Genomic DNA, 12,371 nt, shown 5'->3' with positions numbered 1-12,371 from the left:
TTCCATTTTAATCTGTGTCGCCAAAGCTTACGACCTTCATGAGAGGACCATGCATGCAGTACCTCCCTTGAAAAACCAGACTTCCAGCTACTCCACTGATCAGTTATGGGTTGGACTTGATTATTTCAGGGGTCTTTTCCAGCCTAAATGATTTTAAATGACCCCTGATGTGGATCTATCCCAGGGAGAGAGATTGAACACCCTTCATTCACCTCCAGAACTGAGATAGCTCTAAGAATGTCAGGCTGCCAGTGCTTCCTACTCTTTAAAGCAAAACATAAAACTCTTGCAGTTTATACGACAACACATTCCCCTTGGCTTCCTTGCACATTCTCCACGCTGCTGCTGGACAGTGTGTTACAATTCAGCTGCTGATCCAGGGCCCTGGAGGTGTTCTGCTCTCAGTGCACTGAGTGCTGGACTGTCTGTCTTAGAGGATTACTTCCACCTTGTTGCTTCTCCTCCCAGTTTATCTAAAGAAAATAGTGGTGGTGATAATAATATTTCCAACTCTTTGCATAAAACCTTCTGGAATTTTTAGCTGAGAAAGATACTAAAAGAATATGTTGGGAGAATATATGGGAGAAAATCCCATGGCCTGCATCAGAGGTGGTGCCCTGCAGCTGACCTGAGGCACCTGGGACCCCTGTAAGATGAAAGAGACCATAAAGATGTGAGCTGAAGTGACAGTAATGCAGAATGTTGTTCTCTGTCTTCCCAGATCAGACAAACTTCACCATGAAACCCTTGAACATTTTTGAAGGGGACACAGTAAGACTGACCTGTGAGGTAAATTCAACATTTGCCAATGCGACCTGGTATCACTTTGGCCACGCCATCTCAACCGGCTCCCGGTATTCAATAGAAACAGTTTTAGCAACCAGAAGATCAATTCTTAAAATTACCAACGTTACATCAAAGGATTCTGGTATGATTTTCCATTGTTAAAACAGCAGATGTAAATCTTTATTGTGGTTAGTTACATAAAAAGCAAAGATGAATGCAGTGGCTGCATTTTCTAGAGGAAATGTGAAAATTATGCTGCCCCTCATAATTTTCCTGTTGTTTTCTTTAATTATCCACATATTGACTGGCACAGCCAGTAAGATGTGAACTGACTGAAGTGATTATATGTGACTGGGTGTTCTAAGTGCCAGGCTTCATTATCATACCTGGGGACTGCATGGCTGTGAGGCCTTCCCACCCTTTTGGTGTGGTAACTGGAGGCTGTGGTTGAATTCATCTGTAATGCCCTTGCTCTCTACACACATGACCTAACTAATCAGAGCTCAGATTTACAGTATTGCATGTTTAGGGATTTTTGAAAATCAAAAACAGGTAAACTGGTGGCATTTTTCTGAGAGGAGCTATCAGGGGAATTATTATGTATTATCAGAGTTTGGGCTCAAGCTCCCACTCAGTTCTTGTCTTTGGACTGTGAATTCTACATTCAGTTTCAAAAAGTGTAGCCTGTGACGAGATATTTGGGCACACACATGCAAGGTAGGAATAGTGGAACCAAAATTCTTTGGACTGAAGATGCCCTGAACCTCGGTGTCTCCACTCCTATGTAAGTGGTCTGCTCACTTGGCTATCCCAGTGGGGAAGGAAAACCCACCTACTTAAAATGTGTGGGAAATTTGGAGCTCTGATTGGCAATCTCAAAACCAAGCCTGGCTGCATCCAGGGGACTCGTGCCTGAGAGAGTGGCTGATAAAGAGAAAGGGATCTGTGGGTCCTGGTCGATGGCAAGTTGAATGTGAACCAGCAGTGCCCTGGCAGCCAGGAGGGACATCCCTCTCCTGGGGACATCAGGCACAGCATCTCCAGCCAGGTCAGAGAGGAGATTGTCCTGCTCTACTCTGGGCTGGGGAGGCCTCACTTCAAGTCCTGGGGGCAATTTTGAGGAACCAAAATACAAAAAAGCATCAAACTATTGGAGAGAGTCCAAAGGAGGCCACAAGGATGATGAAGGACCTAAAGGAAAGGCTGTATGAGAAGCAGCTGAGGTCACTTGGTCTGTTCAGGCTTGAAGAGACTGAGGGGAGACCTTACTGTGGTCTTCAGCTTCCTTATGAGGGGAAGCAGAGGGGCAGGTACAGATGTGTTCTCCCTGGAGGCTAGGGACAGGACTCAAGGAGGTGGAATGAAGCTGACTCAGGGGAGGTTTTGGATAACTGGGAAAAGTTTTTTACCCAGAGTGTGATTGAGCACTGGAACAGGCTCCCAAGGGCAGTGGTTGTAGCACCAAGCCTGAGAGTTCAAGGAGTGTTTGAACAATGCTCCCAGGCACATGGTGTGACTTGGAGTGTCCTGGGCAGGGCCAAGAGTTAGGCTCAATGATCCTGTAGGTCTCTTTCTACACAGCATATTCTGTGATTCTGTGATAAATACTGTGCTCTGTTTGGCAACAGAGCTGCCTTCTGAGCAGCTGAAGGGCTGAAGAGCTTCAGAGCCTCTACTCTGAGGCCAGTTCTGGTGGAGTCCACCCTGGGCACCCTTCTGTCCATCATTCTGTGTAGGAACCTTTTTAACATGATGTACTGCTGCCAGAAGGACTAAGGGCAATATATAGATCCCAAAAGCACCAACTCAGCCAGATTTGGAGTATTTCAGTCTGAGAACACTGATCTCAAATACTCATCAACAGTGAATCCTAATCTGGATATATTTTGCACCAAGGGTCTGCAGAAAGCATTCTGCAGGTCACCTGAGGGTGCATATTGATCAGCAGTAGTAGAAGCAGAGCCACTGCAGAGCAGGGATATGTGAAAACTAGATGTGGAAGTAACTCCTAATTCAAAAATAGAGGCGAACTCAGCAAAAACTGTTGCTTATGCTTTCCAGGTTCCTATAGCTGCATGTTTATAATGAGCAGTCAGTATCACACAGAGATACACAACACCACAGAAACAATATCTGTCTTTCCGCTAAACATCACTCCAAACTTTGAGGATGTCACTGTCACATGTAACAGTCCTGAAGTGCAAGCAAAGAGTCTTCTGCTGTCCTGTTGCATTGACAGACAATTGAAATCGCTTAAGGTTTCCTGGAAAGTAAATGGAACAATCAACATTACAGGTAAGATTAACAAAAGGCTGTCTTTCACTTGTTAGGTTTGTTCATTGCTCAAAGATCTCCTCCTAAGTGGCTGCCCCACAGTCCTAGGATGAACACAGGATATGCTCCAAAGGTGTGAGTGGCAGGGGGAAGGACAGACTCTGTACATGTTGTGCAGGTGCCAGTGGGGTTTCAGGCATCTCCATACACTGATGCCATAAACAGTGCCATCCTAGATGGAAACAGCTCCTGGACCAGCAGCTTCTTCCAAAAAGCTTATTTCTGCGTGGTCTAATTTTGAGAGCAAGGATGGGTGCATCAGTCTGCACTGCTATCTCCAGAATCACCCCTGGCATACAAAGATCTTTCATGTACCACACACTGAGATTTGGCAGTCGTGAGGTACAAGTGCTGCACTGTGAAACAGCTGCAGTACAGATAAATATGAGCACTGTTTGCCTCTCCACCTGTAGTTGTGTTACATCACATACCAGCTGAGTCAGAGGCATCCCGTAAGGCTTTCCAATATAAAGAGTTAATAAGGCACCAAGTAAATGTGCTACAAAGAGCTACAAAGTAACATGAACAGAAAGCTCATAAATGTCTATGAACCATCACCGTAACTGGTCTATTGCCCTCTTAATATTTTATGGGTATGAAGTAACTGTTTATTGTTAACTATTGGCCATAAATGAAACTTAACAGAAAGCAGGAAAGCAAACTGAGATAAAATCTTCAAAGCTTATGCATGCAAGTCACTTCCACAGAGGACAGTTACCAGAGAGCAGCCGTGCTTGCAGGGAGAGGGGATCCTGGCCTACTGCAATGGGCTGTTTTACGCCATTCCCTGTGGCCAGGATTTCCCCCAGGAGCTCTGCTCTTCTCTCATGTCAGCTGCAGCGTGGGACAGATTTAGTGCTCACACCTAAACCAGCACTCTTCAGGTTTTAAGTTGAGTGACTGTCAAGTGCCTCCACATTTTTATTTCAAAATTAGACAACATTAAAATCTGCAGTGTTTACTCTTGTTTTACTTACCTTTACTCACCCAAATAAAACAGATAATGAGGTTAGGCTTAACCAGAATACTCCTCATTTTGGCTGACCCTGAGATTTCCAAGCAGTGTTGTTGTGTTCTGATTAGTTCTGGCAGGAGGAATCTCAGCATAGAGCTGTGTGCTGCCGCTCTGTCGGTGTTGCCAGAGTAAAAGATGTGAATGAACTTCAGCAATGATGAGTTAAAAGTGCCATCATGTCAATTACATACAAACCCAAAAGGGTTTCCATAGCTACAGTAATTGCTTGTGCTTTCCAGAGATATTTTTTGAGATCTGCAGCCCTTCAAACAATGCTTATTTCTCTCTAGGAACACTCAGCCTTAGTGGAAACTGCACTGAGTACCAGCTCAACATCAATGAGTCCCAGTGCCCACCTGAGATGTCAGGTGCAGTGACCACATACACGTGTGAGCTGGAGACTGGACACGGAGCCAGGCGCACCCGCAGCATCAGAGTCACGTACCTGCGGAAAGGTGAGGGGCAGGGACTTGTGACAAAACAACAGCTCTCTAATGCATAGATGGCCTCTGTGGCACACAGAATTTGCAAGAAAATGATTAAAACTCTCTTACTAATGTGACTTTTGTCCTGTGTTGTCTCAGCCCACATAACAATATCTTCAAGCACAAACTCAACAGTTTCTGAGGGATACGGGTTCAATGTAACATGCAAAAGTGATGTGAGCAATTATGACAGCATCAGTTGGAAAATCCAGTCTGGAAGTGACACAAAAAGAATAGACTGTGATACATGCATCGAAAATAGCAAATTGCCAGCCACGTCTGTGCTCACGGTGAAGTCTGCCTCGCCAGACTGGAGAGGTGAGTGAATACGGTCTCATTGGCTACAAAGGCAATGAAATCTCTGTACCAGATCATTCACAGCATCCCTAGCCCTGCAGATCACTCTGCAGCCTGGCCACAGTAAATAAAAAGCCCCCACATTTAAAATTATAAGTGTTGGAGGGCAGCAAGGCTTGATGTTGCCAACAGCACTGTACATGTTCAGCATTCATGACCATGCAAAAGCTGAGGAGCACTTCTGTAGACTGAGAGATGGTTTTGTATCCCTTCTTTTAGGCACCTACACCTGCACATTCTCACAGAAAAACCTGGACAGTTCTGCCAATGTGACCATCGAGGTGATTTCCTTGCCCCTGAAGCAGAACATCCTGATAGACCCCATTGCAACATCGATAGAGTGCAAAGTGCCACTTGCCCTCGAGTGCTGCATAAGTGCAAAGACCGTGAGAGACTACAGGGTTACATTTTGGGTTCAGCAAAATGAATTTCAAGTTGGTAAGACACAATAAACTTGCAGAATCACAAGTTTCACTCTGTGTCACAACCCAGTCTCTGGGATTTTTGTTTTCAGTTCTGTGTTAACAACTCATACTTATTGCCTTCATGATTATCCAGGAGCACTTCTGAGAGTGAAAAAAAAGAGAAATGGACTTATTTTAGGATGGTGGGCATGCCTGGGGAATGTGGCTGGGATTAATACTGAACTGAAGTCACTGCTGTAGTGATAAATACATAATAGGTAAACTCTATTTTTGGTTTGACTTGCCAGACAGGGAGAAGCAAGCATCCTGACCCTCCTTCAGACTGGAAATTGCTGAACTCCTTTTATTTGCATTTATCTTCCATTCTGCCACTTTTTAAAATGAGTAATTCATTTAAAAATGAATTTCACTAATTCATGAAAAATGTTGAGTAATCCATTAAGAATGCAATTCAAACAACTACTCCATTTTCTTTGAGGATACAGGGAGCACATCTTTAACAATACAAAAGCCTAAGCTTCTATATCTTCAAATTTAGGGCAGTTCTGCAACTTCCCTGACATGTTTTTATATTCTTTAAGTTTTCAAGTGAGTTGTTTTTATATACTAGAATTTTTTGAGTGATTTACAAAACACTTAATTTGAAAAAAAAGCAAACACGATCTACCAAAAATAACTCAGGAGTGCAAAAACAACAGGCTGAGGAGTAAAGCAGCTGGAGACTGAGGAGGCCTTCAGTAGCTAAGAAAAAGGCGAGGTTGTTCTTGGAAGAGACTGTAGCTGGAGGCTGGCCCTCAGGCACAGACATTCTGAAAAGCAGTGGGAGTGTGGCACAGATCCTGAGTTCAAAAAGAACCATATAAGAACAGCAAAACAGTATCCCAGCCTAAATGGAACATCTGTGGTAAGGGCAAAGAGTATTCTCAAAAATTATTTTCAAAGCAAATCTCAGTTACTGCTCAGCTAAGAGGGTTTGGGGAGAATTTGCTCCCACACCAGTAAATGAAAAGGTTTTGATCATGCAGCAGCTGCCAGATTTATTATGGAGGGAGTAAGACACAGAGATCTGCATACAGAGAGGGAGCTTCTTCACAAAGGAAAGTTGTTTATTTTTCAATTACCCACGGAAAATAAAGTTTTGCCAATGTTTTCTGCTGGTTTTAATTGACTGACCCCAAATCTCTGTTAACCTGTCTTCTTCCATCCATACAGAGAAAAAGAAAAAAGGCAATTTGCTTTGCTACATGTACAATCACACGGAAAATGAATGTAATGAAGATAAAGAGTTTGTGGCATATTGCAAGTTTATCAACCGCATTGGAAAGGAAGTTGACAGTGAGCATATAAGACTGCACTTGACACCTGGTAAGGAAAAAAGTTACTGTTTATAGTTGTTATATAGGACATCCCACTATCTTTGTTAAATCAGGTGCCATAAATTCATCACCAGTGACATCTAACAGGAACAGCTTTTTGGTATCCAAGAACTTTTGTCTCCTTTTCTGATGGGAAATTTTTACACTAAGAGAAAAATACCGGTTTTGATGTAATTTTAAAAAATAAGTAGACAAAATGTGTCATATTTTCTGTATTTGAGAGCGTTCTCAGTGTGTTCCACAGCAGTGACAGTTTAGTCACTACTGCAGGCTGCACCACCAGGCTTCATCCCCTGTGTTGAAATGTAGTCATGCAGCTCCCAGCTTGCACCAACAATTTAGCAAGGATCAAAGACTGTGGTGCCTCATCTGGCTCAGGAGAGCAGCCTGTGGGAGAGCATTTCCACTTTGAACACAAGAAGGGCAACCTCTGTGAGGTGCTGCAGAGACCAGGGCAGCTTCCAGTCAGCTCTGCAGGGAATGTTTGGTAATTGGAGTTCAGCATTGCTAAATCCAGCTTTGATGTTTAGTTCTGACACGAGTTTGGATATTTCAGCTCTTTTATTCTGAATTGGAAAGGAAGAAATGTTGGACATCCCCCTGATGCAGAAATTTTCTTTTTTCCACAGCAGTGGAACCTACAGTTGAATCACTGTATCTGCCAGATTTCACTCTCTTAGGCAATAAATATGCAGACACTTTAATTACTTTAACAACTTTAATCAGCAGATACTTACTGATATGACTAAGCCAATCAAAGACAATTAGCAACACTCACTATTCATCATAAAGCTGTTGAGGCCTCATTATCAAGGTCTTAATGAACTTCCTGTTAGTGCTTCAGCAGTATTGAGTACCTTAACAGAATAAACTTTGTATGAATTGTTGTTCACTTAATGGTCAATATAATCCCACTCCAGCTCTGTCTAACCCTGTAATCTAACAGATACATCTAAGTCTTTGGATGTTGGTTTGTTGATTTGATTCAGTACTCAAAAATCAGGGCTTTATTAGATTTCCTTTTTAATTTCCCAATTCATAAAAATTAGTAATGTGAGACATATATGTTGTGAAAGATCATAATTAATGAAGACAGTAAGCTGAAATCCTAATTTAAAGATCTTTGAACAGCTCACAAGTTTTGTGGGGGTCATTAATTTATTTCCCTGCTGCCTATTTTTTATCTCTGTCTCCTCTCTGTACAGCTAAGAAAATTTCCTGCTCAGACAGATTGGGCATTGGAACAGAAAGGGCCATATTAATAAAGCCATGCTGTGATGTGCAAAATCCAAAAGGTTTTACTCGAGGCAATACAACTTACCGGTGCATCAACAGCTCGTGGAAGGTTGCAAGGAATGACTGCCTGTCTGGACCAATAAATGACCTGCTGAGTGATGCTGAGGTAGCACTCATGGGTGTGGAGAGGCTGGGGTGGGGAGGTGGGTGGGGAGGAAGAGCAAAACTGCTGGTTGCATGATTTTTGCTTATCATAATCTAAAATACATGAAGCATTTAAAATTTTCTTTTAAAAGATACGAAGAACGTTTGGCTCTATTTACACCAGCCAGGGAAAGAGCTGAGGCCAGTCCCAGAGCACAGAGGGCCTGAGGCACTGTATGGATAATGTCCACACACATGAATGCTCTGTCTCCCAGGCAAGGTGACCTTGTCCATGGTGTCCATAAAGGAGCAGTTGCTGGCCTGGAGCGTTCCCTGAGCTGTGCTCAGGCACGAGCCCAGAGCATGTTAGAGAGCACACCAACAGTGAGGCTGTAGGAACAGCTCTGGGCCACTGCCCAACCTCATCCCAAGGCCCTTCCTACACTGCCCACACCCTTGGCCACTGCACTTGACAGATGGGTGCCACACCTTGGTTTTCAGCCTTGGTATCATCCCACAGTGCTCTTCCCACACACAAACCATCCAGAGTCCTTTCTCTCAGTGAGGTTAGAGGATTTCACACATGGGATGTGCTGTTTTCTTCTGTTCCAGTCCTTGGCCAACAGCCCCGAGGCAAAAGCACAGCTACCATCCTACCTTGAACAGCTTGTGAAACAGACAAAAAAGGAGCTAACCACAATAAACCATTCTTCAGCAAACCTAGGTGCAATTGTTACCATCCTGGATATAATCTCCTCTATCCCAGCAGAGGCAGAGGTGCTCACTATGCAGGTAAGGTTTTATTTTAAGTCTTACTTACACCTACCAAGCTCTATGGCCCCTTTTGTCACAGGGGATGATGTTCTTCCTGGAGAAGTTTCACCCTTGCTTAGGATCAAGACCAGGAAAATGTTAAGGGAATAAGATGAAGTGACAGCAAAGATACAGAAGAGTTTATGAACACTCAAAATGGTGAGGACAAGGAGTCTATGCATGTAGGAGAAGCTGCTGTAAGCTTAGCAACTAGAAATATTCTAGGAACACATGGATATCTCCAGCATTCTAAGACAGGAAAGGACAAGGGATGATGGATAAAAAATGGACATGAGGCAGCAACGTGCTCTTGCAGCCCAGACACCCAAACATGTCCTGGGCTGCTTAACAAGGACTGTGACCAGCAGGTCAAGGGAGGTGATTCTGTCCCTTTATTCTGCTCTGGTGAGATCCCACCTGGAGCACTCCATCCACCTCTGGGGTCCCCAGGGCAAGAATGATGTGGACATGCTGGAGTGGGTCCAAAGGAGGGTCACAGAAATGGTCAGGGGGCTGGAGCAGGTCTCCTATGAGGACAGGCTGAGAGAGTTGGGGTTGTCCAGCCTTGAGAAGAGAAGAACTGATTGCAGCTGTTAAATACTTAAAGGGGACTTATAAGAAGACTTTTTATCAGGGCCTGTAGTGACAGGAAAAGGAATAATGGTTTAAACTGAAAGAGGGCAGGTTTAGATTATGTATCAAGAATAAATTGTTTGCTGTGAGGACAGTAAAGCACTGGAATAGATCTACCAGAGAAGCTGTGGATGCCCCAAACGCTGGAAGTGTCCCAGATCAAGCTGGATGTCCCTGCCCCCTGGAAGTGAGGTTGGACTGGATGACCTTTAAATGTCAAAACCATTCTGTAATTCTATGATTCCATGAGTAGAAGTAGGAATAGGAAAAAAAGTTGAAATAGGAATAGGGAAGAGTGAATTCCAGGAACCATGATCAATCAAGGAAAATAAGTTGGATGTAACAACAAATGAATAACAAAAGAGACCTTAGAAGTAATTGGGAACTTTGATTGTGAGGTCCAGAGGAAAAGCACTGCTCTTCTGAACAGAAAAGTGCAAAAAGGCTTGATAGTTTGTAGATAGAGAGCCCTACATGAGGCACCAAGAAATCAAAGTCAGCAAGAACACTAAGAAAGAAAGGAAAGAAGGCTGGAGATGCAAAAATACCAAATAATATATTAAAACATAGTCACACAGCTCTGCTCTTGGAAATCTTAACTTGCAGACAGAGTATGTAGAGAGTTAGCAACTGGAGACTTCACATGGACTGAGCAAAATAAGAAAATACTGGGCTTTTTCAAAAGGCATTTCTAGGACCACACATAAATTACCATCAGAAACAACAATTAGTTGTGTGGGATTTCAGTAACTGCATTATTCTGTTGTTGTTCCAGAATTTCCTATCCACGGTGGACTTAATTGTAGGTGATTCCACAACTGAAGCTTGGGAAGGCCTGAATGAAGAGAAGACACGACAAAGTTCTTCATTACTGCAGTCAGTAGAAAATTTTGCCCTGCGCCTCCAACCAGTTAATAACACCATTCCTTCTGTCTGTGCAAACACTGTGCAGCTCAAAGGGACAGTTGTCAAGGAAAATAAGACAGATTATAACAAGGACTTCCACAGTACAGGAAACCTCACAGTCCAAGTGCTCATTAGTGAAACTGAAATCCAGACTCTAACCCAAAATTCAACCATTGTCAGTGTGATGTACTCAAAACTTGGACATATTTTACCCCAGAATACATTTGAATATGTGAACGGTTTATTGATAACAACAACTTTGAGCAGCAACAGAAGCCAGAAGTTTGAGGTTAATATGACATTTGCAAAGAAAGACTTGTCTCTAAAGATGCCCAAATGTGTCTTTTGGAACTTCACACTCAACAGTCACAGAGGGGACTGGGATACTCGTGGCTGCACAGCCACAGAGTTGGGAGATTATGTCATTTGCTCCTGCAATCACTTGACATCATTCTCCATCCTGATGTCACCTGATATATCCTCCGAGCTAATCTTTGAAGTTTATATTTCCTACATTGGCCTGGCCATTTCTATCGTGAGCTTAGTGGTCTGCATTATAATTGAGTCCTTGGTCTGGAAGTACGTGACAAACAACACAACTTCCTACATGCGCCACGTCTGTATTCTCAACATTGCTACGTCCCTGCTGATTGCTGACATTTGGTTCATTGTCACTGCCTCCTTCACTGATCAAAACCAGCAGATGAGCAGAGACATCTGTATCATGGCCACCTTCTTCATCCATTTTTTCTACCTGTGTGTCTTTTTCTGGATGCTCAGCCTGGGCCTCATCCTTTTCTACAGACTGGTGTTCATTTTACACAACACGAGTAAGACGGCTCAGAAGGCGGTGGCGTTCTGCCTTGGATACGTGTGTCCCTTCATCATTGCAGTCACCACCATGGCTGTCACACTGCCAAAGAACAGTTACATGAGAAAGGATGTCTGCTGGCTCAACTGGAAGGACAGCAAAGCCCTCCTGGCCTTCGTCATACCTGCCTTGATTATCGTGGCCACAAACTTGTTCATTGCCGCAGTTGTTATAATAAAAATTCTGAGGCCAACTATTGGGGATAGGTCAAGTGGGCAGGAGAGGAAATCTCTGTTTCAGATTGGCAAAAGTGTGGCCATCCTGACACCGCTGTTAGGCCTCACCTGGGGTTTAGGCCTTGCCACCGTCATCAAAAACAGTCATCGAGCTTTCCACATCCTCTTTAGTCTGCTCAATGTTTTGCAGGTGAGTTGCACATAATTTTGTTTCCTTTATCATGATTTAACATAGACACATTATTGCAGTGATGTGTTTGGCAGAGCATAAGAACATCCGGGAAGAGCTTAAATTTCCCTTACACATCCTTATTCCAAAAAGGCTCTTTGGGAAAGCCACTCCAGGAATTCAGCAGTATTTCATATTCTCAGCTGCCTTAGCAGACGTGCCATGTAGATAAAGCTGACCTAAAGGTAACTGCCTACTTTGCCAGTAGTTCTGGGATCAACTTCACTGCTGAAGACCAGGAAAACAGCCCTGTTCAGGTGGGCAAACCTGAGCATCCCTGTTTCCATTTATAGTGCAGCTGGAGGCATCATGTTATGCTTTTGGGGATTCCAGTATAAACCACAAGAAAGTCAGCAAGACCAGCTGAGAAGTACTAATGATAAAGAGAAGAACTGACAAAAATACACACGATTGAGAGTTTTCAGGCAGTATGACTTTTGGTGGCCAGCAGGATCCCAACACAAGGTGATTTCTTAAGGACAAAATAGTTATGTGTACTCTCTCTTTAAAGAGAATTCTTAAGATTTACCATTGTTAAGAATGGCACCAAAACTGTGCTCTTCAAACCAAACTCTCTGGCCTTTC

At 43.4% G+C, this 12,371-nt stretch overlaps 1 protein-coding gene across 1 annotated transcript in view; it reads left to right on the top strand.

Moving 5' to 3' along the window:
* ADGRF5 (adhesion G protein-coupled receptor F5) overlaps window positions 1-12,371 on the top strand; it is a 41,832-nt gene that overhangs the window by 25,202 nt on the left and 4,259 nt on the right. Inside the window, exons 10-18 of the mRNA XM_058834164.1 lie at window positions 722-928; window positions 2,848-3,081; window positions 4,426-4,590; window positions 4,720-4,938; window positions 5,197-5,415; window positions 6,615-6,767; window positions 7,984-8,180; window positions 8,771-8,950; window positions 10,380-11,747. Of these exons, the coding sequence (XP_058690147.1) occupies window positions 722-928; window positions 2,848-3,081; window positions 4,426-4,590; window positions 4,720-4,938; window positions 5,197-5,415; window positions 6,615-6,767; window positions 7,984-8,180; window positions 8,771-8,950; window positions 10,380-11,747 (2,942 nt within the window). The remainder of the gene's footprint in view (window positions 1-721; window positions 929-2,847; window positions 3,082-4,425; window positions 4,591-4,719; window positions 4,939-5,196; window positions 5,416-6,614; window positions 6,768-7,983; window positions 8,181-8,770; window positions 8,951-10,379; window positions 11,748-12,371) is intronic.

Source organism: Poecile atricapillus, chromosome 3 (genome assembly GCF_030490865.1).
Source record: "Poecile atricapillus isolate bPoeAtr1 chromosome 3, bPoeAtr1.hap1, whole genome shotgun sequence".
Taxonomy (NCBI): Eukaryota; Metazoa; Chordata; class Aves; order Passeriformes; family Paridae; genus Poecile; species Poecile atricapillus.
The sequence above is the reverse complement of the archived record's forward strand: the minus strand, read 5'-3'. Positions and strand labels throughout refer to the sequence as shown.